At 44.6% G+C, this 27,646-nt stretch overlaps 6 protein-coding genes across 7 annotated transcripts; 2 read left to right on the top strand and 4 right to left on the bottom strand.

Moving 5' to 3' along the window:
* The first annotated feature begins 3,760 nt into the window (after nt 1-3,760).
* On the top strand, nt 3,761-5,606 carry LOC117838847 (putative NAC domain-containing protein 94). Its single transcript, XM_034719027.2, has 3 exons — nt 3,761-4,207; nt 4,408-4,703; nt 4,798-5,606. Exons 1-3 carry the CDS (start codon nt 3,964-3,966, stop codon nt 5,290-5,292), a joined length of 1,035 nt encoding a protein of 344 aa, XP_034574918.1. The 5' UTR covers nt 3,761-3,963; the 3' UTR covers nt 5,293-5,606.
* Nucleotides 5,607-6,873: 1,267 nt separating this feature from the next.
* Nucleotides 6,874-9,886, bottom strand: LOC117838846 (uncharacterized). The gene is made up of 7 exons (XM_034719026.2): nt 9,572-9,886; nt 9,353-9,419; nt 9,096-9,184; nt 8,245-8,456; nt 7,510-8,086; nt 7,343-7,425; nt 6,874-7,183 (listed from the first exon to the last, which is right to left on the bottom strand). The coding sequence occupies exons 1-7, from the start codon at nt 9,686-9,688 to the stop codon at nt 7,084-7,086; spliced, it is 1,245 nt and encodes a 414-aa protein (XP_034574917.1). The 5' UTR covers nt 9,689-9,886; the 3' UTR covers nt 6,874-7,083.
* Nucleotides 9,887-10,719: 833 nt separating this feature from the next.
* On the bottom strand, nt 10,720-12,915 carry LOC117838848 (uncharacterized). The gene is made up of 2 exons (XM_034719028.2): nt 12,533-12,915; nt 10,720-11,413 (listed from the first exon to the last, which is right to left on the bottom strand). Exons 1-2 carry the CDS (start codon nt 12,735-12,737, stop codon nt 11,082-11,084), a joined length of 537 nt encoding a protein of 178 aa, XP_034574919.1. The 5' UTR covers nt 12,738-12,915; the 3' UTR covers nt 10,720-11,081.
* Nucleotides 12,916-14,042: 1,127 nt separating this feature from the next.
* LOC117837193 (uncharacterized) lies at nt 14,043-17,601 on the top strand. The gene is made up of 6 exons (XM_034716782.2): nt 14,043-14,453; nt 15,535-15,638; nt 15,890-16,000; nt 16,071-16,221; nt 16,838-17,100; nt 17,208-17,601. Exons 1-6 carry the CDS (start codon nt 14,172-14,174, stop codon nt 17,422-17,424), a joined length of 1,128 nt encoding a protein of 375 aa, XP_034572673.1. The 5' UTR covers nt 14,043-14,171; the 3' UTR covers nt 17,425-17,601.
* A 194-nt stretch (nt 17,602-17,795) lies between these two features.
* On the bottom strand, nt 17,796-24,547 carry LOC117837192 (uncharacterized). The gene is made up of 8 exons (XM_034716781.2): nt 23,452-24,547; nt 22,049-22,126; nt 21,388-21,456; nt 18,910-20,965; nt 18,711-18,835; nt 18,512-18,583; nt 18,352-18,429; nt 17,796-18,046 (listed from the first exon to the last, which is right to left on the bottom strand). Exons 1-8 carry the CDS (start codon nt 24,487-24,489, stop codon nt 17,936-17,938), a joined length of 3,627 nt encoding a protein of 1,208 aa, XP_034572672.1. The 5' UTR covers nt 24,490-24,547; the 3' UTR covers nt 17,796-17,935.
* A 1,686-nt stretch (nt 24,548-26,233) lies between these two features.
* On the bottom strand, nt 26,234-27,364 carry LOC117839868 (photosystem I reaction center subunit III, chloroplastic). Of its 2 annotated transcripts, none has more exons than XM_072291056.1 (2): nt 26,522-27,364; nt 26,234-26,410 (listed from the first exon to the last, which is right to left on the bottom strand). In XM_072291056.1, the coding sequence occupies exon 1, from the start codon at nt 27,240-27,242 to the stop codon at nt 26,547-26,549; it is 696 nt and encodes a 231-aa protein (XP_072147157.1). In that variant the 5' UTR covers nt 27,243-27,364; the 3' UTR covers nt 26,234-26,410; nt 26,522-26,546. The 2 variants fall into 2 exon arrangements, with proteins under 2 accessions (XP_072147157.1, XP_034576189.1); XM_034720298.2 differs by having other exon boundaries at nt 26,527-27,355.
* Between the last annotated feature and the right edge of the window lie 282 nt (nt 27,365-27,646).

Below are 27,646 nucleotides of genomic sequence, written 5' to 3'. Positions count from 1 at the left end.
CGGGACGAATGTGCCAGCAGGTTTAAACTTTGTTTGTCCTTAGTCAAGTAAGAATTAAGCGACCCAAATTCATTTTCTAATACCGCTGTTTATTCGTTTCTGGTTTCGCAGTTACAACAGATAAAGAATAAAAATCAATAGTAGGGTGACCGTTTGACAAGTATTAAAATCAAGTACAACACTACATGAATTATAGACTTGAAACAATAGACTTCTATCATTCAAAAATTAATGACACAATGTATCTTTCTTTTCTCCTGTGCCAACTTTCTCTTCGGATGTAAAGCATAATGTCCTTCTGTTGACTAGCGAGCCGTTCAAAGTCTCATTCAGGCACCATATTTTCTCGAAAGTTTCAAAGGGGATGAGGCTTCTGACAACAGAAAGCTCAAAGGGTCTGATCGGGGAAGAAAGGCTTCAGTCAGTGCTGCTACTAGTAGCAATGTAGTAGGCTAGTAGCATTTGCCGATAGGGACATGAAACCATGGAGCCATGTAGCAGAGCTAGTGTTCATGGGAACGGTAGAGATTCCAAGTTCCCAATTGGCTGCCCATTTGCCTTTAAAAAAAGGGGTTGCCCATTCCAAGAAGCAAATGGATAGTATCATGCAGCTGTCGGCTAGCAAGAAGCTTGCAGCATGCCTGCTTGCGTATAAGTCAATTAGATTTACCTTTTTTTATTTTTAACAGCTCGATTTCATGCGTCGCTCTCTTACTATACTTTTCGCTGTTTTATTGTTGTTTAGGAAGGAAACATTACTTACTTTCTTATAGTACTTTTGACGTTGAATCTAATAATGCCACCTTCATGTAAAAAATATCAAATACTTTGATGCACTATAGTAAAGGCTTTAGAAGTTTGACCGCAAATTTAGAATGACACTGGTTTAAGACTGAAAAACAGAACTTTACAACCTCTGACAGGAAAAAAAGAGTTAATTCATTGAGGTGATCCATTTCTTCGTAGAATTCTGTACCCTGGGGGCCATATGTTCGCAAGAGACGTGTACAACTATTGCCAAGTTTTAAGAGACTATTTGCTCTCGTATAATGAAAACATGGATACTGTAGCAAAAACATATAAAGATCTTAGTCAATTCAACAAAAGACATCCCGTGGAATTTATGAATGAAAATGTGAATAAGGTAGGACAAGGAAGGAAGGAAGAGGGATGCAAATTCTGTTCATACTTATGGTTAAGCTAGTAACGCAAAGTTCTGAATATTCAGTTCAGGATCGGACTCAGTGACGTGATGCAGTGATGAAAATTAAATAATACTAGCTAGATTGGCGCGCTATGCGCGCTTATACAAAAATAATGAAAAAAAATATTATCTCCTACTATATTCAAAACAACATCATATCCATATATTGAATCAAATCTAAAAGCTATCGGCAGAGTAGCTCAGAGTCTGAAAGTGCGCTAATCCCATGCATTTTAGTATAGATGTACAGATAACTTTTGGCTTAGGAATTTACTAAGGTGTTAGTAGATATAGCTGCAAATTGGCTTACATTGATTATTGATTTTGGTAGGGCAAAAGAAAAAATTAGCAATGAATGAATAATTCAATCATATTTTTCGAGTTTACGAAGTGAAAGAAAAGTTGAAAAAGTAGTAGTATACATAGTTTAGTTATTATTTTTATATATAGGAAATAATTAAATATATTTTATATTTTCAAATAATTGAAAAAATATATTTTTAAAAAAGATATTATGGACCCACTCAATTGAACCGTGGGTTCCACCAAATAATGTGTGCAGGTCCTACTGAAGAGTATGTAGGTCCCACCTGAAGAGTGCGTGGATCCCATATGGGGCTACGGTTCACGAGAAGGCTTGAAAGCCCGGTCCTTTAGTATATCTAATAGATATGAAAAAATATTGTATCAAAAGTTTTGCGTCTTAGAAGAATCTAGTAATATTTTTCTTATGTGATTTGCGTACTTCATTCTCAACAGCTATTACATGCGCATCTCATTTGGCTACTACTCCCTTCATCCCTAAATAACTGTCATTTTCGCTTCCCGAGAAACAACTTTGACTAAATATATATAAAAAATATTAATATTTCTGATACAAAATTAATATCATTATATAGATATTTGAATCTAATTTTTTAATAAATTTATTTGAAGATACAAATGGTGCACATATTTTCTACGGATCCAGTCAAACTTGCGTTACGGAAATCAAAAGTGATAGTTAAGTGATAGTTAAGTGATAGTTACTGAGGGACGGAGGGAGTACATAAAAGTATATATTAACGTCTTAATAATCCAGCCGTTAGCTTCCAAGAGCAGCTAACTTGGGTTTCTTCTGCGGCTGCTTGCTGCCAGTCTTCTGCACGTGCATTGACAGCAGAAGCCATGGGACTATGGGAGGGTAGCATAGGTGGCAGTGGATCTCACTGTAGCGAGGAGACAGGACGGAGCGGCGGCTGACCTTGTAGTATAGGCCATAGAAGATGAGGTTCTTGTTGTTCGGAAATCAGTCGCTTTCAAACTTGTAACATTCTTCGCGCAGCTGCTCTTCTGTCTCTTGTTGAATCTTTGCTTGAGCTCATCTCCTTTGAAGACAAAGCATGGGTTTCGCTACTGACAAGTGGTGGCCATCATTTTTAAACGCCTCCTCGGCGGCGATCGAAAGAAATTGAGCCGCCTTTGGCAGGATCACAGGTATCTCGTGTCGACTGCGTAAGGTATTCTAGATTGCTACCTCCAACCCCAATCAAAGCTTGTGAACAGTTGTGTATGGTTTTCATGTATAAATCCCTGAGAAATCCTATAGCTAGCTAGCGACATGACCAATTTGTCTATCCTTTTCTTTGAAAAAAATATCTGAAAAAGTTCGGTAGAAATGCCTGCTGCATCAACTCGTTCTGGAGCCGTAGCGGGTAAATCCCCTTGATATTCACCTGCAGTAAATGTAAATCCCCTTCCGTTATGCATCTTCTGGAAGATGCATGCGTGCTACTATACGTGTTATCGTGCTCTGATCTCAGCCACGACTTTCCACACCAAAAATGATTCCCTAATCGTATCAAAATGACTTACTACAATGCTGCTTTGGTGTTTCTTTGTCCACTTGTCAGCCTCGCATCTTGTGTTCAGATTCAAACCGAGCTTTAACTCGCGTTAAACAGAATTAGGAACATTACGGTCAAGCGTCCTTAAATTCGTACTCCCTCCGTCCCAAATTATAAATCGTTTTGACTTTTCTAGGTGCATAGATATTTGTAAATTCGTACTCCCTCCGTCCCAAATTATAAATCGTTTTGACTTTTCTAGGTGCATAGATATTTGTATACATATATCTGGATGCATAAAAATATCTATAAACCTAGAAAACGACCTATAATTTCGGACGGGATTACTAATCACATCCACTGTAAAAAATCTCTATCTCTCGTTCAACCTAGCTTTAGCAAAAACACAAAGTCCTTTTTGTGGTGTAATCTGTAAATATTCATTTCCCTTCCACACAGGGACCGAGTCAAACGATGAGCTCAGCTCCTTTTGATTTCTCAGCAACCTTACACCGAGTGACTTGGACGTGGCACGAACTGGTGCTGCATGGCTACTCTTCTCGGAGGCGCCAAGTCGCACGTATCTTTCGAACACAAACCACAACCAGCCATCTTTCAGAAGAAGAAAACAAACCACAACCAACTGGTGAAAAGTAACAGAGACTATAGTAACAAAGTGTCAGTAGTTGTACTTCTGAAGATTCGTCAACATGGTAAGTAATAGAATTCAAACATAGTGACTTGGACCCGATCGAAATAAATGACACCCTTTTAGGACCATGTCCGACCTCCTTTATAAACCATGGAAGCCCTGCTAATCCATTTGGGAGTATGAACCACTACTAACTCCTTATCTCCTTTGTTGAGTGATCATCTAGAAGATTGCATCAAGAAGAACATAGATCGAATTCCTAGTGAAAGTGCATAGAGATCATGGTGGCCAAGGAGTTTGGGAGAGAAGTAATGAGCATGGACAAGGTGAAGACGGACGGAGAAGCGCTTATGGCCGCCGGAGATGAGGAGGAAGACGACGTGGTGCTCCCGGGGTTCCGGTTCCACCCGACCGACGAGGAGCTCGTCACGTTCTACCTCCGCCGGAAGGTGGCGAGGAAGCCACTGAGCATAGAGATCATAAAGGAGATGGACATCTACAAGCATGATCCATGGGACCTCCCTAGTAAGTGTGCACACACATGCTAATCTCATCTTCTTTATGTGATGTCGAATTTTGGATTCTTAGCAATAGATCAAACATCCTATAGAGGTTCAGAGTTCAAGAGTAATTTGTGTCGATGCATATGTACGAAATTGAATTGAATTTTTTTCCCAAAAACGAAGAAATTGAATCGAAATTGCTAACTGATATACAATATTCAGAGGCGAGCACGGCTGGTGGAGAGAAGGAATGGTACTTCTTCTGCCTGAGAGGGAGGAAGTACCGAAACAGCATCAGGCCCAATAGGGTCACCGGCTCCGGGTTCTGGAAGGCGACCGGCATCGACCGCCCCATCTACTCCGCCGCCAACTCCGGCGAGTCCATCGGCCTCAAGAAGTCCCTCGTGTACTACCGCGGCAGCGCCGGCAAGGGCACCAAGACCGACTGGATGATGCACGAGTTCCGCCTCCCGCCGGCTGCCACCGCCGCCAATGCCTCCCCGAGCATGCAAGAAGCTGTAAGCTCCATGCTCATCTACACTCTGTTTCCACCAATTCACACTGCATTTCCATGCATTCAATGACATGTTCCTCGTGTGTCTGAAAATGCAGGAGGTGTGGACCATCTGCAGGATCTTCAAGAGAAACATCACCTACAGGAGGCAGCAGCCGCAGCAGGTGTGGAGGCAGCCGGCGGCCGCCAGCAACGCCCTGCCACCGACCGACTCGAGCTCGAACACGGGGAGCGGCTTCGAATCCGACGGCGGAGACGAGTACATGAACTGCCTGCCGGCCTCCGCTCCGAGCGCGCCCCGGCAGCTTCACTTCAGCAATCAGATCAACATGCTCAACGGCGGCGGCGGCTTCTTCAGGGAGAGCGGCGTGCACAACCAGCAGTTTCAGGGACAATGGTTCAACTCCATACCTGCGCCAGCAGCAGTAGAGCAGAAGCCGCAGCTGAACTCGCCGGCGATGACCATCGCGTTCCATCAGAACGATCAGAGCCTCGCCGCGAACGATTTCTGCAAAGACGGGTACTGGGACGAGATTGCAAGGTTCATGGAGGTCAATGATCCAACAGTATTTTACGACTGTAGATATGCTTGATCAGGAACCTAGCTTCGTCTTCAGAGTTCAGACTCCAAAGTAGAGACTAGATACAGTGGTGTTCGCCGACCAGGAACCCAGTGTGTAAGACTGACATGCAGGGCCCACTCCACAGAGGCCGCTAGTCAGTTAGATTTTGCCTGCGATCTGCTCCCAACCACACCTATGTTTTTTTAATGATCTGATAGATACATTATGTGTTGTGACCAATGTAAGATTTATGTGCGCACTGGCTAGGTATGGTAGATATGAGTAACAAAATAAACATATGTTTGAGCCAGGAATCATGATTTTTGACAGCCTATTTTGAACCATCATCCATTTGTGAAACCTCCTGTTCAGCTCAGATTGATGCATGGTAAACATCTGTTACTCACTCAGCAAAGCAACCTAGATGACAGTTTGTAACTTGGCTACGATTTTGGGCTACAAATTGAAAGGCTACAACTCAACCACTTTGCCCATAAAGTAACCTACATGTATCATTTTGTTATAATCCTTGTCACTTTCAGAGATAAGTGATGTTAAGTAGACACCCTAGATTACCATTTTGTCGGATTGATTTCATGCCCGCAAGTCACTCAAAGCTGCGCACGTGATGCCTCGGCACTCGACCGTGCGTGCTTGCGTGCGCAGTTTAGACATTTTGATCAGATACAAATTTGTCATTAGAGGACAAATATATCATATGTGGTTTCAATCGCATAAACAAACCAGGAATCATTTTCAACATTTCTTGTGCTGACCCCCAACTTTGACCCTCGCAGAACCCCCGAGAAGGGAACAAATCAATTACTCCCAAGTTGATGATGCAATTCAATGTTTCTGAACCATTGAAGCATGGCAGGGGGTACAATTTTACTATTTTAATCCATCTAATCTGAATACGAAAACGTCTTGGTACGAGAAGTTGTCAGAAAAGAGTGTAAACACCATTCTAGAGGCTAAAGTGACTTCCTAGATGGCAAAGCAGCCGTCTTTAAATTCAACAGACAGTAACACTAATATGGCATGCGGGAAACATTCACAAAAAGAAGCATTTTTCCCGTGGTAATTAACCATTGGGATTATAGTATCGATGTGTTCTTATCACTGTGTCTGGATGATCAAGAAAACAGACAACCCAATTTTGCGGCTTCTCTGACCAAGGAAACCACATAGTCTTTGTTCAATGTTCAAAATGCAAAGATAATAAAATGACCGAGGTAGAGGTGTTAGTCTGTTAGACCAGAAAGTCCAAACCAAAACTACAAAATCATATATTTATAATTAAAGCCAGTAGGGACCTTCCCTACTGTTTCATTAAAAAACTATAGAATCATTAGCCACAAGGACGAAGAGGTAAATTTCAAGTTTGCAAAGAAGGCTACAATCAAGAGATAATAATTTCACTCAGGTTAAAGAGTTAGTCAGAGATTATTTATAATTTTTCAAGGTAAACCAGACACAGGCACTTGTTTCTTGTATATGGGTTAACAACTTTATCAACTAGGATTGTCAGGTGACGCTTGCCAATCAGGCAGGAAGCAAGGAAAAATAGATACCACCGCAAGCAATGAAGCAAAACAGAACAATAGAAGCTACCAAAAATACTTGTGAACCACAGCAGCAACTATATCAATGTTGATTTTATCTTAAACCATTGAGTTAAGCACAAAGCAATCAACTGAAACATCACATCTGGATGCTACCTACTGAAGGACACAGGGCTGTGCAAATGCCATCATTAAGGAGCATGACAGCAGGAAACATTATACTGAAAGCTTCTGTAACTCGTGGAGCACAGAATTTTCATGCATAAGCAGCAGCATATAGACGGTTAGATTCAGCAGTATCACTCTCCTCGCCTTCCACTCCCAAAAACTGAGATGTCTTTCCACTCGAGCAGTTCCTGTTGGAGCATTGAAATGGGAAAAAATAAGTAAGACTGCAAAATTAACGGTTCAACAAAACTTATGGCAGAGCTACATGTGATTTGATGATAGTGAAATGTAATGCAAAGTTCAAAGAAAATTTTGTAAATTAAAAAGTTCAAAGTAAATCCAAAAACCTTTCAGAGAGCAACTTCTCTTCAGATAAAGCCTTCTCAAGCCTCTCTTCAAATGGCGTTGCATGCCAACTCACCTTTTGATCCTTCCCATGCAATACATTATTTGAGGTAAGTCCATTTTTATTTCAGAGTTAGTAGAAAGCAAGAAAAATAGAGGCAGACTTTACTTCTTTGTACTTATTTGTCGAATTGGGGATGCCATTTCCATCAAACCATTTAGGAGTAAAATTTTCTGGCTCTTTATCTTTCCAGTGTGCTGCAACCATTCCAATAATAGGCCTGTCCTCATCCGAACTCTTAGCTGAATTTGATCTGTCACCCGTCAAGGCCTCATCTCTGAATGGCTTCTTAGGATTTGGAGGCTTTAACCAATGGGATAAGCTTGGGAGCTCCAGTTCTAAATCATTGTTCTTCAGTACCTTCTTTCCGGTGGCATGAATAATTGACTCAGTTTCCAGGGACTTCTCAATAGATTTTGTGTTCACGCTGTCTCTTATCTTGTTAGAGGATGATATAGAACCCTCGGAGCTCTGGAAAAGGGAACATTCATCAGATATTGAGATTTCCATGGCGACCACATTGTCATTCTTTGCACACTTCGGATCCTCCTCTGATTGTTCAGGCTGTAAGAATTCTTCTTTTGATACCCCACATTCTTCAGTATTGTTCTCATTTGTCAACTCTTCCAAATTATTTCCAAGGGAAGTAGATGAAGACTGCAACTCATCATTTGTTTTTGATGAACTGCAATGATGAAGCACAAACAACCAAAGCATTAAACTGGTTCAGCTACTACTTTGTACAATAGAGAAAGAAAGTAGCATCTTCAGAAGAAAGAATAGTTACATTCCTTCTGCACTAATGTTATTAGTATTAGTAGCAAAAGGAACAAAGTTTAATACCTCATTGCATCAGGTACAGTGGAGCTCTGATGAGACCTAGGAGTTTCACAATTCTCAACCTTCAGGGCTTCCATGAAATGCACATCATCAGACATGGCAGGAAGACATCCTGAATGTGTTTCTTTCTGATGAACTGAATCTGCATTTTTGGGCTCTCTTTGGGTTGCATCTGTAGTTTCCAGCAGTGCACCATAGCTTTCATGGATAATAGCCTGTTATCAATTATCATGGTGAAAATTTAGTCTGCAGCTAGGAACCCAAGACCATTTGTTGTATACGCTAATAAAAGATATCTGATAGAATTCACCATCATGCAGCTGCTATTGCTTAACTACATCACACATGAAAATATATATACAGGTTATCTACAACAACAACCAGATCTTTTTTCAAAAAAGGAAGCGCATTGTGTTTATACAACCAATTTGGTTGCCGCGTTGTCCGGAATTCTTTACCAGTATAAGTTCAACCAAATGAGCAATGAATCAACTAACAAGGGTTGTGCGAATTTATGTTCAGGTAAAGTTGACATGCCAGCATCCTAAAGAAATTAGCATGCCCGCGTGTGCATATTATTTCAATAACACTCACAAGCAAAATGTACGTGAACTTTTTGAAGGGAACATGTCACATATAACGAGGAATTGGAGAAAAAACTGTAGGTAGCAGGACCCATAATTATTAATTAACCAAGGATCCCCTACTGTATATGCTGGTCCTAGACATGTGGATTCAGCTGAACTGAAACGATGAGATACAGCACCTATAATCAAGCGCATGGAGAAAAAATAATAGTCACAAACGAAAAGGGGATAAACCAGCTCTGAGCCCCATTTTGACAATGGCCGTACCTGGGATTCAGGCTCCCGATCCATCCCCTTCCTCAAATCGCCCTGGTCGGCCCACGAGCTCGCTTTCTGCTCCGCCCTCAATCCCTCATCTTCAACCAAGCAACACAAGTCAACAACACCAGAAAATAGATAAAAGCAGAAGCAATCACCACCACCCTACTCTACTCAACAGTGAGCAGAAGAGAACGAACTACGGAAGGACAAATAAAAAAATGGGGGGGGGGGGGGGGGGGGGGGGGGTGGAGTGCGGGGGGCACCTTCTCGCTGGAACACAGCGGAGAGCGCGTTCCTCGACGGCGGCCTCGTCCTCCTCCCGGCAGCATCCTGACGAACAGCAACAAAAATTAGCAGAGTTAAGCAACCCCAGCTGCAATTCCCATCCCGCACAAATCCACACCCCATCCACCGCGGGTCCGCGGCGAATATCGCAGGAGCACCACCAAGCTGGTTCCGCGAGAGGGCCCAAGCAAACCCACCTTGTGGCTCGTCGCCGGGGCCAGGGACGGAGGCACGAGCTGGCCGCCGTCGCCGCCGCCCTTCACCTCGCCGCCGTCGCCGGAGGCGCGGAAGCAGCCGAACAGGCACCCCATCATCCCCCCGCTCCTCCTCCTCCTCCTGCTCCTCCCTCCGCCGCCGCACGGCCGGGGTTCCGCCCGCTTCGAGGAGGAGCCGCGCCTCGTGGCAGCTGGAGAGAGGAGCGGGGCAGACTCGAGGTTTTTAGGGGGGGAGAGGAGGTCAGGAGGAGCAGGTGGGTGGGAGGGGTTTGAAATTTAAAACGGGGGAGAGAGAGGGAGCAGGAGGAGGCGGAGGCGGAGGCGAGGAAAAAGAGAGAGAAGCAGGGCGGGGTCAGCGCAGCAGAGTGGGCGGACGGCCCGGCCCGACCGGGACCCTGTCTCGCTCTCCGCCTGCGCGACCGCGCCGGCCGCATGCGTGGCTTTTTGAAATGGAAATGATTTTAATTCAGTGGCGAAAGCTGGCGCGGCGGGCTAGCACCGGGAGAGTCTATGGGCTCTATGGCTTTGATTTCCTGATTTGATTTGAAGGGAAAGGGAGCAATTTTAGGAGGCATTCAAATGGTGATACTGGAAAATGAGTGTATATGGTAGCAGTGTGTTAATCCTCATAAATGTTGGTGGATATACTGGATTTATATGTTGTTAATTACATTTGGCAAGATGTCTTCCACCCTGGGTGGAATTTGACGGGAAACAATTCCGTCACATGAATTGACAATTCTTGAATGAACGGCGCAAAAATATCAGAATCATTGTAGCCAAGGTGCCAGGACATTCGAAATTTCGGATGTGGTGTGCCACAGTGACAGTGTGGCTGGCAGCCTGGCTCCAAAGGATCTGCGGACAATGCAAGTTCAATACTTCAATTTCCAAGACTATCTCCTCTGAGTTTTTTCTCTTTCCTTTTGGCTGATTTTATCGTTTGAGCATCAGCATTTGCATTCTACAGTCAAGATGGCATAATGGCCCATGAGATCAGACCATGACACTGCTCAAATGGTAAAGAGATTCAGATCACAACCAAGCCCAACCACATTATCATTCAAGGATGCCAATAGGAAACGAGAACCCGAACAAAACTGCAGACAACTTCTTTATCAATACCATCATACACAGGCAATATTTTTTCTTCTTTTCTTTTAACATCGAGACAATTTCACCATCCACAAACAATAGCTCTTCCTTTTTAGAACATCCAGATAATAACTAATGAAACCTTCATGGCCTAAATGCAGATTAGTGTAATCCTATGACCATCTTAACACAGTGCTCACAAACAGCAAGGGAAATATACTACAGACTGAATATAGTTTTACTATGGACAAGTAAGCCCGTGGCATGAGTCTGCCAACAGGGAACCCACTAGTTTCCTCTAGCAACTCAAGCTCTTTGTGGGCTGTATTTGCAACAAGATGCCTGTTGCTACACAAATGTATCCAGCGCCATCTGCTAGCGTATTAGATTTACTACTTTAGGTGTGCCTTGTATTCTCAGGTTTCCATCCTAGTTCCCGAGCCCTTTGCTCCCACAAAGAAGTCAGTTTCTTTTGTTCGACCAATGCTTCCGCTGATTTCTCCCTAGCTTCTTCGCAGGTATCCATACCGGAGCTGCATTTGTCAGCCTCCTTTTGGTACTGCGAAGCTAACTTTTTGGCCTCGAGCAACTTTACATCAGCCTCTTGCTGAGCTTGTGTTGCCTCCTCTTCTCTCTGCCTCAGTTCTTCTATAAGTAGCTCTGTGAAACTCTTTTCTGTTTCTTCACCAGTCGCACGACTCTTAACCCCTTTGAATTGTTTGGCACAGTCTGGAAACATGGAAAGTAGCCAATATCAGTTAAGTGCAGTAACTGGAAAATCAAGGAATATGGTTAAAAATATAAGGCGTTCAAGGGTACTCCAATTTTGTCCTGTCTACCAAAATCACAGACGTAACTAGGCCCTTTTGTTTCTTGACAAGACAACTTGAATATACCATGGCTCAAGGATAAGGATCTACAATGACATATGGGTTATGTCTTGCTCTCAACATTGCTTAGATATTTTAGTTTACGTAACATCCAAATTCACATAGAACAAAAAAACACACACAACACTTGCTAGATGAAGCTATTTGGCAAGACAGTAATATATATAACATGACATATAAAATGGAGAAAATAGTAAACAACATAGTGGAAATTATTTTAATTTCCATGGTTAGCATCTAGGCATCCTTGATATAGAGCATCAGAGTTACTGGTTTCACATGGTTCCCAAGTTCATGATTAAGCCAATAATTCAGTGGACGCTTGTTCAAGTTATAGGATAGGTAATGCCATTTTGAAACTTTAGAACGGCATGGACACTGGAAGTCAAAAGAGGTTGATTCTGGTTTTAGTAGTGATCTTAAGTCATAACATGCATATGCAGGTAATTAAAAGTTTAGTAACAATACAACCTGGGCATAATTAGTAATTGTAATGCATGATGTTGCTATACAACAGCTAGTTGGCTGAATCGTCTAATTGCCAAGTGCCAAAAGACATTTAGCTCTTGTCTTGAATATTGGGTGAAGGAAATACAATTTAATCAGCTTAATCATTCAGCCGTCACATGCCCAACATATGTAGACAATATCTGATGCATATGGGTTGGAAATTTGTGCAAGCAAAACATTACAGACCTGGAGGTACCTGGCTACCAGCTAATTAGTAATGTACAGATCTCTGAATCTAAAAACCGTGTTGATTATTTTAATTGCCAACCTATCATCCACTAATCATAAAATGTCTTGAGTATAGCGAAATCTGATAGTAACTCGCTACTACCGTAAGCACTGCTCGCCCCGCAGATGATAACAAAGCAAAGCACACGGAAGCAAAATCGAATCGCGTCGGATCTAAATGCGCGGCAGCGCCAAGATCTGGCGAAGCACCGGGACGGACCTTCCGGGAGGTCGAGGAGCGGGCGCGCGTCGCAGTTGCAGTCGCATGCGGGGCACGCCCCGGCCGCCGTGAGTGCCTCCGCGGCGTGCCAGTAGAGCTGCGGGCCCACGATGTAGGCGGCGAGGCCGAGCCCCAGCAGCGCCACGAGCGCGGTCACCAGCGCCGGGCTCGGGCCCCACGCCGACGACGCCCCGGCTCCCGCCATTGAGCGGCAGCGCGTGGAGAGCAGCGTGGGGGCGTGGAACCGGTGGAGTGGAGAGGCGAGTCGCCGGCGCCCGGCGCGGCGCGGCGCGGGGGTTAAAGGAGCAGGAAGGAGTGGGGCGAGCGAGTGGTGGAGTGTGGGTCAGTGGAGGCGGAACGGACGCGCAGGTGGAGACGGGCCTGAACCAGAAATGGTGCGGTGGTGGGTTTGGCCGGGGTGGGCTCACCGACACTATTGGCGAAGTAGAACGCACAAACCAACCAAGTAAGCCGTGCTGGGCAGCGCTGACGGTGCATCCGTGTATCTACTGCTTGTGACAAATATAGGGTGACCACGACAACGTTCTCAGCTAATTATCTTGTCACACTATAATCTTTAAAATACTTTGCTATCTAATTTACGTAGTTTGTGTTAAATTTAATTCTAAACGAGCACCGAGAGAGATACAGTATATGTATCGAAACTAGAGGTCACACGTAAGAGAATCTACCTTCTCTTTACCCATTTTATCTTTCTAGGTAGGTAGGTGAATGACCTATTATATTGCTGAAATATCAAGTTTAGAATGCCTCCATATTCTTCTAAAAAAATCTCATAAGTAAACGTAACACTAATGCGAGGATCATTCAATTCATAGAGGGGGACAGTCCATTTATGTGATGATTAGATATCACCAGGAATATGTGGTTTCAATGATGATCTTTTATTCAAGCTCTATCCTCGTGTGGTGGGATGCCCTGTTTAATTTTTTTTATTTGATTGAGTGAATGAGTAATAGTTTACAGTTCTATGTATGCATATGTTTATAAAATATCTAGCCTAACCCACTAATAAAATTTAACCAACTCCGAGTTTCAAAAACTATATCGATGATATATTTTAAAAAGAAGGTATGATTCCGCGAAAATCATAATACTAACAAACTGTTCCCAACAACTAGTGTTTGATTCGTGCTAAGGTAACGTAAACGCTAAGAGAATTAGATTATAGTGTATTTGACGGCAGAATGGGTGATTACCCTCTTCGTTTGGTTACACTCTAGCAATGTTATCTATATCTGATTACGGTGGTAGAGGAAAAATAATAATATTGTAATTACATTTGAGCGAACCAAATGCTGCTTATCGAAGATGAACCTAAGCTGAGGACTTCTAATTTCCAAACTTTGGTGGCCGAATGGAGGGTTCTGTTTGTTGCTCTCCCTTGCCAGGTAAGAAACTCGTGAATCCCTATGCCAGGTGGGCCCAACAGCCCGATCCCCACAAAATCCAGAAAAGTAAAGAAAAATGCCGCGCCGGCCGTGCCACGGAACGGAACGCCAGGACCAAAACCCCCGCATCGCCTCCGCCTAGAAACCCCCGTCGACGGCGACGACTTCGATCCATTCCCAATTTCCATCACGACCGCCTCCCGTCAACGCCGAATCCGCCGATTCGTATGGACCCAGAGCGGGAGCCGCTCGCCGGCGGCGGCCTCCAGCGCCGCCCCGGGGCCGCCGCGAGGGCCGGAGGGGGGCCGCAGGAGCCGCCTCCGCGCGGGCGCAGCGCCATCCACGCCGACGTCGACCCGCAGCCGCGGCCGTGGCCCTGGATGCAGAAGGTGGCCATCGTCGCCATCGTGGTGCTCGGGTGCCTCCAGTTCCTGCCGGCCACGCACTTCCGGGATCCCAGCGACCCGCACCGCAACTGGATCCCCGTCGGCGGCTCGCGCAACCCGACGGTACGGCTTTGCGCGCCACGCCTGCCTCGCTCTCTGCCCGTGTGTTTTGCTTTGTTTGATAGGGAATTGGGGAAGCTGAATGCTATGCCGATCAATTTCTCGTTATTTGACCAGTAGACCATGGTACTGCTAGTGCTAGTAATATGCAATGACATAACTATTACTACGAAATACTAGACTTTCCATTTCTCGTAAATTGGATGTGTTTCGGTCTATTATGAGCACATTTCAGAAAATTACAACTATTTTGGCACAGGTACCATAGAACTGCAGCATTTTGGACATAGCACTGGATTACGACTATCTTAACGTTTTGTCTGCCACAACTATCTTTTCTAGTAGAACCACAACTTCTGGCTAAACCTGTATCTCTGCGAGAATTTTGTAGTTCTGTGGGATCTGATGTCATAAAAGTTGTAGTTCCTTTATATATACTCCCTCCGTCCCAAATTACTATTCGTTTTGGCTTTTCTAGATTCACAGCTTTTGCTACGTATCTAGATATATGCTATGTCTAGATACGTAGCAAAAGACATGTATCTAGAAAAGCCAAAACAAATAGTAATTTGGGAAGGAGGGAGTACCTTAAAGTTGTAGTTTGTGGTAATTATGTCAAAATAGTTGTTGATCTTTTGAATTTATTCATATATTCTCAATATTTGAACCTTGGTAGATGAAATGCGGAAAGCTGGAAACAAACTAGCATCGTTGAAGGGTTACAATTTAAATCTTGTAGTATTGGTTTGCAATGCTTTAGTGGGATGTCTTATGTCTCTGAGTTGATGGCGGAGGTTTGGGCGAGGGTGTGGAACTGTGGATTTACGCTGAGACCACTCAAGTTCAAGTCCTCGTCTAGGTGAATTTGGTGCCTATTTTCTTCTAAAATAAAGTTGCCCAGTTCCTCCTAGGTTAGTTTGGTTTCTTTTTTTTTATCTTGGATTGATGGCATTGCTTTGTGGTGACTATTGTTATATCTGTGTTAGCTTGCATGTTAGTCTGAGTTGACATGGGCTTTTGGAAAAAGTCTGAACTGACATTAGGAAAAGTGAATTTCTTAACGAGCTACTGATTTTTACTGCAGGATTCATTAGATGTGGTTGGAAGTGTCGATGTCTTCTCTTGGATCAGCTGTCTAGATCTTCGCACTCTAGCTGCGCTAACAAATTCCACGCTGTCCAGCTCAAGGTTCGGTGTCGTATATTTCAGCAATTATGAGAAATTTGATCTGATTACAGTCAGCTGTAAAAAAATCTTATTCGTTAATATAGAAGAAATATACAGAGCATTACAAGTATTTCTTTCTGCACAGTTATTTCAAATTTCATGTGATGCTGAACAATTTTGCTTCTATCATTCTATGTTAGTTACACATGTAATAGAAACAAAATGCTGAACGAGTTGTGTCAGCAACATAACTTTTTTCATTTGTTTGGCAGTGATCCACAGAATATATCTTTCCATTTCTTAATACCTGAAGGAGACGATGATAAAGTGCCCTACCACAAGTTAAAAGTAGTGCTACCTGATTCAGATCTCACTGTTAGTAGGTGAGCACGCAAACTTAGCATCCTTGTATCTTTGTCATTGTGGCCATTCTCACACTTGTATCCCCTGCAGTCAGAGGCAAATCAAGGACAAGCTAAATGTTGCCACTCCAGAAGGAAATTTTCTTTGGTCATTCCACAAGGAATTGTCACCCCTCCTTATCGCAAAATCTCAGTTGTCCAAAAAGCGATATCTTTATATCTCTGCAGACTCCATCATAAAGGTATTGGACATCCACTTTATACATTTACTCAAACCTGTCATGGGACTCGTCGAAAAACTATAGTTGAACTGGTAAAGGAATATTACATAAACATTTTTTCTCATGAAGCATCAATGCTTTGTTGGGTGGGCACGACATTGTACAAGAAGATAGTCCCATTCAGTCGCAAATCCTTTTGCCTCCACGAAGCACCCCATGGTGCTATGAACCTGTCCTCGGATTCTTTTTTATGTCCTATGCTGCTTTCTGTGCTCAATCAATTTGGCTGTGGCTGCGGCCAATTTCCTGATAATTTAGAGAAAATTCCTAAGATGCACAATCAAGTGTTTTTGCAAGTACCATGATTGAATACTGACAGATGCACGCATTTTCAATCGTAGCTTTTAAACAATAAAGCAAAGCAAATTGAAAACCAGGGTTACGATAGAAGTCCTTCAGGGATATCTTTAAATTTTAGAAAGTATTGTTGTATCCATATTCAATTCATGCACATGACAGCAGAACTCCGGTGTTATGTTCATGAGTTGAAAGCATAGCGAAAGTGAGCAAACAAAGCATTTTATCAACAACTTTGGATTACCTAACGTGAAACATTGATTTTTGTCCCCATCCACAGGGCAAAATTGAAGATCTTGGTCGCATGGATTTAGGCACTTATGCCATTGCTGCCACTGAAGATTGCAGCAAGCACTTTGGTGATTATGTCAATATGGACGTTCTAAGTGACACACAAAGAGCAGCGGCAAAAAGTTGGGTGTCTAAAGAGGATACATGCCTACTTGACTTTGATGTGCTCTTGGTAGAACCTCGTAAGCTGGACAAGAACCTGGTTGATTCAATTATGTCGTGGACTAGAGTTGTTACTGTAGCCAATCCAAGGTAAGCTCCATTCTATTTTATGTGTGGCCAAACGTTCTGAAATCATTTTTAAGTTTACCTACTGTGCATTCACAACTTCCTTGGTCTTATTAAAAATCCATTTGCAGGGACCGCATTAGGTTGGCAGTTGCTCTTGCCCTCTATGGCAAGTATCTGAAGCTACCTTCGATTTGGAAGCGAGGAGATGCTAATGCAGACATTCTCAACTATGATGGACCACATAAAGTTTGCTCTGAAGATGGTCATCAGCACGAGCAATCAAGCGATGGGGAGAACTGGAGGAAATACCTTCATCAGAAATCTGAAGCCATTCTGAACGCCTAACTTCACCCTACAGTTTTTCCATTGTGCGCCTGGGAGATGACTCTCTTGTATAACTTGGGCAATTTACTAACCCGTAAAGCCCGGAATAGAATGCATTTCGTTCTCCAGCCATTTAGTCACTTGATGTTGTACTCTGAATTATTTTTTTCAGCATAGCAGAAGTTAAGAATGCTTTCATTGTGGGGAAAAATTTAGATGTTTAGGAGAATCTTATTTTCGCAACTGACCCAGAAAGACATTCCATCTGACATCGGCTAAGTTGTTTCTTTCCATTGCAGTCTCACTGAAATGTGGGCTCAAAGGCAGACGGGGCAGCTATTGCCGCGATCTTGATTGGTTTCATTGTGCTAACTTGCGCCCAACCCAAAACATCCCGTTCCAATTTCCCCATGCTCATTTCATTGACATGAACATGTTGAGCAAGCCAGAGCCGTTTCACCATTATTGAATATTACATAATTTACAACTACACTGCTACATTGGCATACATCACATCTTTACATGTTATACATCACAGGAAATCCCAGACTGGAATGGTGTACTGGCCTTGATCCGTAGTCTGGTGCCCCAGTTGAGGATTGCTGCTAAGAAACTGGAGTGACTGTATGTCTGGAGGTGGAGCCTGCAGCAAAAAGATAACCAAAAGTAATTTTTACATGATCTACCAGTCGGAATCCATGGTGCGTCATCTACTAGTTACAAAAAGGTATTAATAAGTTCATGCCACGATTAATGGATCTCAGTTATTTGAGCGATATCCAAATAAAATTTCTCCATGTATATAGCATGTTCTGAAGGATGTGTGGACATCGACTTGATGAGACCACTTATGGTCTTATACACTATCAATTGCCGATAGAATCTGTTAAATCTCTCAGAGATGGACATATGCTGTAACAGATATGGAAAGCGTTCAACAGTAGTTACCTGGGGGATTTGAGGACCATTATGAAAGGGTGGTGGTTGCAGATGAGAATGTTGATGAAGAGGTGCTGGTTCTTGAATCTAGCGACATGTTAATTTGCAGCACATGAGTAAAAAGGCATATACTTGCATTTTGCTTAAAAAGTATGGATATCCAATTTACCTGCCCAAATGCTGACATGCCTGGGAATCCCTGGAGAGAACCAAGACCAAACTGCTGGGCAACATATGGTGCCTACATATGCAAATGTATCAACATATCATTTCTTCAGTATGTGCAGTAACTGCAACTGATGTAACCATCTATCTTCACGTCTGTTCATCAATTCATATGGAAAACGCATACAGGGCACAAATTTTACCTGCATTATATGGCTTGGTGCAAGAAATTGATTGGTTGGAGTTCTTAAATGACTTGGAATATCATTTGATACTGTAGGAGGAACAGCCCTGAGCGGAATTTCAATCTCCTCAGGCTCCAATAGACCTGCAACAGATTAATCAGATCATGCATTGATCATATAAAATCAATTACTGGAGCAGCATAGGCAACAAACAAACCTTGTCTAGCCTTTTTCTTTTTATTTGAATCTAGAGGACTTTGTTGCTGGCGACGTGGCTCCACATTTTTATTTTTCTTAGCAGTTACTCTGCGAGGTTCACTGTTGCTGACCTCACTCTGCAGCAAATGTGGCTGATGTCCTTTTAGGATAGTGTTTAAGGAAGATTTATCATGCAACCTTGCTTGCAAAAGTACCTCCACTTGTTCCACAAGCTGTTCATATTGGTTCTCCAGGAATGCATAAGCTTCAATGCTTTCTGAAGACTTTTCTGCAATTTTATATAAAGTTCGGTACAACGTATTGTACCGCCTTGACAATGAAAACCTGGGATCTTCCTCTATGGTCGCATAGCCATAGCTCTCCCCCGGAGACTCGCTTCGAGCATCTTTTCTCCATCTTTTCAGGATATAGTGTGGTGGAAGTTCTTTAATATTTCTGAGTTCAAGAATTTTCAAAACATGGCAACATGGAAGACCCAGGAATTCAAACTTCTTACAACTACAAACAACCACACATTCTGTTGAATCAAACCTAACAAACTGACCCCGAGGCTTGTCTTTGGCAGTTACCTGGTACTCAGATATTGGTCCAATCTCACCACAGCTAAAGACCATGCAGTTCGATATTTGCTCAAATTCCATCCTGAACATCTCAAAAAGTGTTGGAGTATATGAATTTGCAGCTTGCCAAAGCAGCCGCAGTGGTGCTACCCTTTGCGTCATTTGAGCCCCAAGGTAGTCAGCTTGTTGTTCAGCCAGGCGTTTTTCCTCCAAGAATTTATTGTAACTGTTGAAGAAGTTTTGAAGATCTACTTCTGGTTTAAGGAGATCTTTCAGGATAGTATCTGTGTTATCGCTTCGTAGTGTGGCAGCAATATCTGCACAGAATGTATCACGCCCATATGGCGAACCCCATCTTTCTCTATCCTCGTACAATTTATTTAGCCACTCATTATCCTTTAGATTATACTTCTCTGAAAGGATTTCCCAGCTTGAAATGAAGTCCTCCTCCTCATAGTCATACAGCCACCTACTAAAATCAAGTGCAAAAGTTTCTGAGGCTTGGAAGTTATCCCTTAATACCTTGCTAGCAGTCAGATATAAATGCAACAATGAGAAGCGGTGGGTGGTCCCAGGCCAAACAGAAGAAATTGCATCACTAAGTTCTGTAGACTGATCAGTCAAAACTGTTTTTGGCTGCTTTCCACTCATAGCTGATTTGAAGGTCTCAAACAACCATCTAAATGATTGAACTGAGTCATCATAAATCAATGCAGTACCGAATATTATTGGCTGCTTATGATGGTTAACACCAATAAACAGCAGTAGAGGTCTCCCATAATCACTTGTGCAATATCTTGTGTCAATACACACTACATCGCCGAAGTAATTGTAATCCATTATTGATTTAAAATCAGCCCAGAATACATTTGTGAATTGATCATCTTCATCCACCTGAATGGCATAAAAGAAAGAAGGATTCTCGCCTTTCATCCTTCGTAAATATTCACTGATGGCCTGGGCATCACCTAATTGCATATCTTTTATGCATTTTGTCCTTGTGTAATTTTTATATTCATTTGGAATCAAAACAACTTTTGGTGGATCAGGAGGCTGTTGTACTTTTGCTAACAATTTTTGCGACTTCAAAATCTGAATGTCCACCAAAGGAGCTTCACGATCATGATTATGATCAGACACAAACTCAGTCACTACATATTTTCCACTTTCTGTAATTTTAATAGTCATGTGTGCCTGGCATCCAGTTCTTGTTTCTGGTCGTGGCTTCTTTGATTCCGAAGAAATACTTTTCGTACGAAATCCCTCCTTGGAACAAACATATGCTCGAGATTTTGTAACATTCTTTGCGGTTTTGTCCAAACAGCCTTTTCGGACACTGAACCCTTCAGCTCCAGCATAGTTGACATAGAATTCATAGGCCTTATCCTCATCCAGGAAAACCATCCCTATCTTTGGTTCTCCTCCAGGTCCAGCAACTACTTCTTCTTCTGGATCTGGTTCAGCTTCAATTATTTCATCTTCCTTGCTCTCAGCCTGGACAAAGGAAAATTCTAAGTAGAGAATTGAATACAACATAAGCAATTGCAGCTGCTCATACGTTGTAAAACTCAACAGTTACCATTCACCGTTTTTGTTACTAAGCAAAAGCTAGACACAGAAAAATTAAGCGATATTCCTATGCAACACTTGCAGAATTTTGTTCTTAAAAAAAGGTATGCAGCTAATGGGGTGTTTGGTTCATCAACCCATCCTAGATGGAGACCAACTAGGTCTCAAACATGAATTTTGTTAGGACACTTAACATGTAAAAATAGTAAATTACACTAACCATGTGCTTGCGAGGAATGAGATGGTGATGGATCAACCCATTGATTCCTCAAACCAAACAAGTGGGATGATCCATTACCAATTCATTACTCAAACCAAAAGGTCTATACATTTCTGGTGGATCTTACCTTCTCTTCCATTTTGAGACTTTGCTTCTCAAGACGTTTGGAACGTCTTTCTGAAGGCTGCCCTGAAGGCTGCAGAGCACAAGATTAAGTAAACATAAGAATGATAGATAGTTTTCATGTGTAAAATTCATCACTTGTAGTGGAAACCTAATAAGTCAATGGGAGCAAGTTAGTGCCTATTGATTAAGAGAATCCCATCCAGTTCACCAGAGATCACAATGATGAATGCTTGGCAGATTAGAAAGTTACAAATATGTGAGCTTACAGCCACAGTGGAGTAACTTGTAAGATTAACTATCCAGAAATCATAGTAAGTTAAGCAAAGGCCCAATGAGAAGAGAGGCGGAATACATATCTTTTTTTTTAAAAAAAAGTTAAAAAGCATGCAAAGTGCCAGGAAAACAACTCCATGTTCCATAAAAAAAAGAAAACTGGATACGCATATGAGTAACAATATATATTTTCCTGTCACAAAAAAGCATACCCGTCACAATATATATTTTCCATGTCTCATAAATTTTTTCCTTGTGTGAGTATCATTAGACATAAAGTTTGTTCTATTTAATCTGCTTAATGGATCAATAAACCATGTATTAAAGTTATGCTAACAATGGGAAGCATTCAAAAGTACTACTTATAGGCAACGTGGCCAGAAAGTTACCTGCTGTCCTTCACTTGAAAGGAATCTACCTCCATCGCCACGCTTACGCCTTTCAGCCAAAGCTTGTCGTGAGGCAATCTAAAAGGACGACCATGTTGCAGCACGTGGGAGTAAGTATTTGTAGAAAAAAAGTGTACCTATTAATTAGTATGTGCTTCACTTTGAAGCTTCTAATACATCTTTGTGTGTTAATGCTGATTATTGCTTACAAAATATTTAGATTTTAGAAGCCCCACAATCTTTCGAAAAGAAATTTGTCATTTTGTCATCCAGCTACGTTCAAATATTTTATAAGATCCCTTTATGTTGAAATGCACTAGATCGTTCTTGTACTTTCTAACATCCTGTTTGGCAGAGCTCCAGCTTGCAACTCCACCAAGGGTCTCGCTGGAGCCCTGCCAAATACCCCTACCCCCCATTTCAAAAATTTGTAGAGCAGCCAACTCCCTGGAGTTTGGACCCTCGCAGTGCAAATTGGTGGAGCTATCGCAAGGATCTTCCACTGGGGATCCGTGGTGTGGAGCTCTGCTAAACAGTCTTAAACAGTCTCGTTAAATGCTCCACTAACTGGATCCAGTGATCTATCCCCTAATCTCTCGGAAGTACTATTTATACATACTATGGGCAAATTTAACGTGCCCTAGACACAGCCACTGCAGCACATGTTGGATGAAATTATGGAGTGGATTCACTTCCAAACATGATCGCTTTCATGAGCTGCCAATTACAAGTTAATCACAAAATTTTCAAAAGATATAAGAAAAATGTCAGAATCACTTCATCCTAATCCAACATCACAGAGGAAAAAGCACACTAAGCTTGAGCAAAGAAGAGGAACCAAACAAACGCATTTCCATACTGTTACCAAGCTTAGAAATAGAAACCATAAATGACACCTTATGACCTTAATCCCATCGCAAAAGAAAACAAAAATATACGCATGAAATCATCTCGGGGATTCCACACATCTATACCATGGTCTTTTTCCTCTCATGTCATCGAAATGATAATCAGTAACTTTTCACTTTGTTTGCACAATTGTTGCAGCTAACAGTGATCAGAGAGTTATATGGTGGAAAAATTATATGTGGCATATTGCTTCGTATATGAGAAGGAACAGATAGCTCTGCTCTTTACAATGGAATAAGAGAACTTATTTAAGTTTTTCCGAAAGCGAACAGATAGCTCTGCTCTTAACAATGGAATAAGAAACTTGTTTTAAGTTTTTCTGCTTCTATTAAAACAGATGGAAAATGGGCATTGCAAATGTCCACGAGCCAAGTATCACAATTTCATCATATTCACAATGCCTACATACATTCTACTATATAGTAGACAGTATCCGTATAAAGAACTAAAGTATGCTCTTCATCGCAACCGGTAGCAAATTCTAAGGTGTTTACCTTGGTAGGCCTGCTTGAGGCAGGTCTGCTCTGTCGCTTTGAGAGGTACTTAGTGAGAATCTTCTTCCTCTCCTCGTTATTGTACTGCGACGCCCTCACGCCGAGCTCCCTCAACGCACGTGCCTGCTCGGCATTGTCATCTGCGACAGCCTTCCTGGGCCTCCCCCTCCCTCTCTTCACTTCCACCTGGACCTCCTCTTCCACTCCCTCCTGATCCTCCCCTTCACCCTCCTCTGCCTCCTTATCAGGAGGAGGAGGAGCAGAAGCATCTTCTACCACATCCTTCTCCACCTCCAACCCAGCAACAGACTCCTCCTGCTCCACCATGCCTTTCTTACTCCTACCCCTCCTGGAACCCCTCCCATTCTCAGCACCTCCCATCCCAACACCTTTCGACACCTCAATGATTTCCGCATCCTTCTTCGCAGGATTGCGGCTCCTCGTCCTATAAGGCTCCCTCTTCCTCTTCTCCGCAGCGGTGGCAGCAGCAGCCTCCACCACCTCCTCTGTTTCCTTCCCCTTACTCCTCCTGTTGGCGTAATTGCCCCTCCAGCAGAGGAACCGCTGCATGATCTTCTCGCCGTCGCCCCCTGAACGGCGGTTGGAGCCCGTGCGCGCCTTGAACCCCACCCGCTCGCCGTAGCCGTAGTAGAACTCCTTGGCGGCGTCAACGGAGTCGAACTCCATCCCGAGCGCCGGCACGGTCGCCGCGACCTCGCCGGGCGCGACCTGCAGCTCGTGGTTGTGCTCCACCACCAGCCTGGACACCTTCCACTTGACCCCGGCGCCGTCCTTCGCAACCACCTCCATCATCGCCAGGCACCGCTCGCCCGGGCCCCCCGCAGGCGAAGCCGACGCACCATCCTCCTCATCAGCGTCGCCGGCCTGCTGCGGGGGAGGCGGGGGGCCCGCGGCCGCCGCCGCCGCCGGAGCGTCCTCCTTCTCATGGGCGGTACCGGCCTGGCGGGGCGGCGCGCCGGGCTCCGGCGGCGGGTCGGAGCTCGCCGCCTCCGCCGGCGCGGCGGCGCGATCGACCATGCGGGGCGGGGGGTCTAGGGTTCGGGCGGGATTTGAAATGGCGCGGGTTTGCGCGGCAAGCGAGGCGTGGGGAGGGGGGAGGGAGGAGGTGGTGGGGTTTACGTAGCGATCGGAGGTGGGAGGGGAGGGGAGGGGGGAGATCGGGTGTGGGGAGGAGGCGTCTTGCCTTGGCTGCGGCGGCCGGCGAGACAGCAGAGTGGGATGCGGGGTGGGGGGAGGGCCGGGAGCGGCGTGGCCTGTGGGGATCCGATGGGAAGCCCAGGAGGAGCCGCGCAAGTAGCTGCGCGCACCGGGGGTCTGTCACTGGGAGGTGGGCCGACGAGAGGTATGGCCCGCATGTCATTGTGAGATGTGTCGCTGGTGATTGTGACGTTAGAGGGGCTCTTGATGGGGGTCGTGGCGGCCACAGGATGAGGGCGACAGTGCGGTGCCAGTGAGCGTACGACGCGCGTGCCGTGGCGCGCGAGTCGATGGAGCTCGAGGCGCGCAATCTGGGCCCGGCTGTCAGTGACGGTTAGCGCGTGGGGTGGGTGACGTGTCAAACCGGCGACGGATGCAATTATACAGCGTGGCAGTCAGAAGGGGTCAACATGCTGTTGGCTTGGTCCACGTAGGAGCCAGCCGGACTCGAGCACGATTTAAAACGAGCCCGTGCACAGAGCAGAGTCGTGTCGATCAGTGATCAACTGATCACTCGCATGCGCTCTAGTACTAGCTAAGTGGAATGATTGCTCTCAAACGGCATGCGTTTTTAAAGTTCTTGTGACGATCCTGGGCGACAATCAGCAGGACAACACAGGGTGAAGAACTGAAGAGTGAAGACAGACGCAGGTGGAGTGGCCCAGGGCCACTCGCCCCTGTGAACTTTAAAATTGTACTCTAATATTGATATTCTTGAACTTGCTAATTACATTGTCTGGGCTCAAAGTGTCCAAAATGCTACAATTGTTGATTGCTGATGTAGTGTACCACCGTGGAGAATTTTTATTAACAAGTCAATTCTTTTATGGGAAAATTGGCAAGTCAATTCTTTTTTGAGGAAACTGACAAGCCAAAATTGAAGAAGGAAAAAAAATCCATAAAAGATTAAGTAGTTATATAATGTTTCTTCTTCTTCTTTGAGTTTTACGGAATATCTATGTTGGCATTGCCCGTTAGCACCCATAGGAGTATTTTGGACACCTTTTGATTTGGATGACACATTTAACAAGTCTTACAATTTTCAATCTTTATAGGATTGGACTATACCCCATAAAAAAATTTTAGGACCGGCCATGGCAAAAGCTTTTCCCCTCTCAGTGAAAACAAGCTCTCATACGTTATTGTCTGTGAAATCATTGTGGCCTGCTAAAGATGAGGTGGATTCTTTTGAATATGTTAGTCCCTCTGTTTAGAAACACATAACGTTTAATTGTTTAAGGCGTATTTTGTCTAGAGAAAGTAAAAAGGGTTATATTTTGGGTTTTTGACTGATAAAAATGTATATTTTCCCCAAGAAAAAATACATTCAACTTAGACCTATCAAGTTTTGACTGCGAAATCATTGTTAATTTCTTATGAACGTGTTCTGACTTTAATTTATCGCTGGAAAGGCAAAAATATTTGCACTGATGAACTCAGTCCAATCTGGCAGCTCGATGTTTCCCTCTAGTTGAACACTCGAGCTTCTCTGCTTTTTTGCTCTAATTAATGGAGAACTGATACCTCTGCACTGACGGCTATAATATGCAAAATGGCAACGCAATGCAAAAATGAAAATGGTTCTCAAGAATTTTCAAGAAGGTGAATACACATAAGAGAGAGGTACAGTTATACAAGGCTTCATCCAGTTTCTTAAGTACAACAGAGCTTCCTTTCCTCCATCATCCTATCAGCTCCTACACCACAAAGCCAGCTGCTTCCACCACGCAGTGCTGCCCAGCTGCAACAAAGCAAACAAGAACACAAGGCATTTTAATCTTCCATTATTTATCATCAGCTGAACAAACAAGAAGCACACTGTTCATCATGAGCCATGGATTGGATGCTTTGCCTCACCACCAGCCATGCAGGCGCGCTTAGTAGTAGCCGATGTCCTTGTCGTCGACGACGAGGTCTCCGTTGATGAGCTCGCGGTAGGCTGCAACGGGCCAGATGAACCCCCTGGGGAGGAGCCGCGACGCGAGCTCGACGTCGATGATGATCTCCCTCATGGCGGGCTTCTTCTCGCCGCTGATGGCGATGAGGTAGCTCCTGCCGACCCACCCGATCCACCCGGCGATGTAGAGGAAGAGCAGGCCCGGGGTGATGAACTCGCCCCAGTGCCGCTGGTCGCCACTGACGATGAGGTGCGGCAGGCCGTCGGCGCCGCAGAGCAGGCCGAACTTGCCGTAGTTCTCGAAGCGGCGCTTGGTCTTCTCGATGGTGGCGTTGATGGCGAGGGCGGGGGCGCTGTCGGGGGCGTACTTATTGAGCGAGGTGGTGAGCTTCTTGATCGAGTTCTTCTCGCGCTTGGCGAACGCCTTGGACTCCTTGCACGGGGTGAGGCCGGCGATGTCGGCGGCGGCCGGCGGAGGGGAGGTGGCGGCGGAGGAGAGGAGGACGGAGGACAGCGCCAGCGCGGCGGAGAAGGTCTTGACGGAGGAGGCGAGCGAGACGCTGCTGCCGTTGCTGCCGTCGCCGCCGGTGGCGGAGCAGGCCACGGAGAGGCGCGCGCGGGGCAGGCGCGGCTTGGCGGCGAAGGCGGCCGTGGAGGAGGCGGCGAGGGCGGCCATCTCTGCTCTGCTGCTGGTGCGGATGCGTCCGGCGCGCGCGCTTGGCGTGGGTGGAGCTGAGGAGAAAGAGACGACGACCTCTGGGATCGGGCGGCGCGAGCTGGGATTTGGGATCAGAAAGAAACGAGCTTGGGATAAGGGGCGCGGCGCGAGTGGGTGAGACGGGGATAAGGGGGAGTGAGGTGGGCGCCGGGGATTGGCGCCGAGGCATCCGCCGTGGCCGCGTCGGCGCGGGCGCACAGATTTTGTGGGGTCGCCGGCTTCCGGGCTTGTGGCTGCGGTGAGGCTGCTGCGGCAGGGATTGATTTCCGGGTGGGTTGGGCCGTGTGCTTGCCATATGTTGCTACTTTTTGGGTTTGTCGTGAAACTTTTTGGATTAATTTTCTTGGATAAATAGCAAAAAG

This window comes from Setaria viridis, chromosome 9 (genome assembly GCF_005286985.2).
Source record: "Setaria viridis chromosome 9, Setaria_viridis_v4.0, whole genome shotgun sequence".
Taxonomy (NCBI): domain Eukaryota; kingdom Viridiplantae; phylum Streptophyta; class Magnoliopsida; order Poales; family Poaceae; genus Setaria; species Setaria viridis.
The sequence above is the reverse complement of the archived record's forward strand: the minus strand, read 5'-3'. Positions and strand labels throughout refer to the sequence as shown.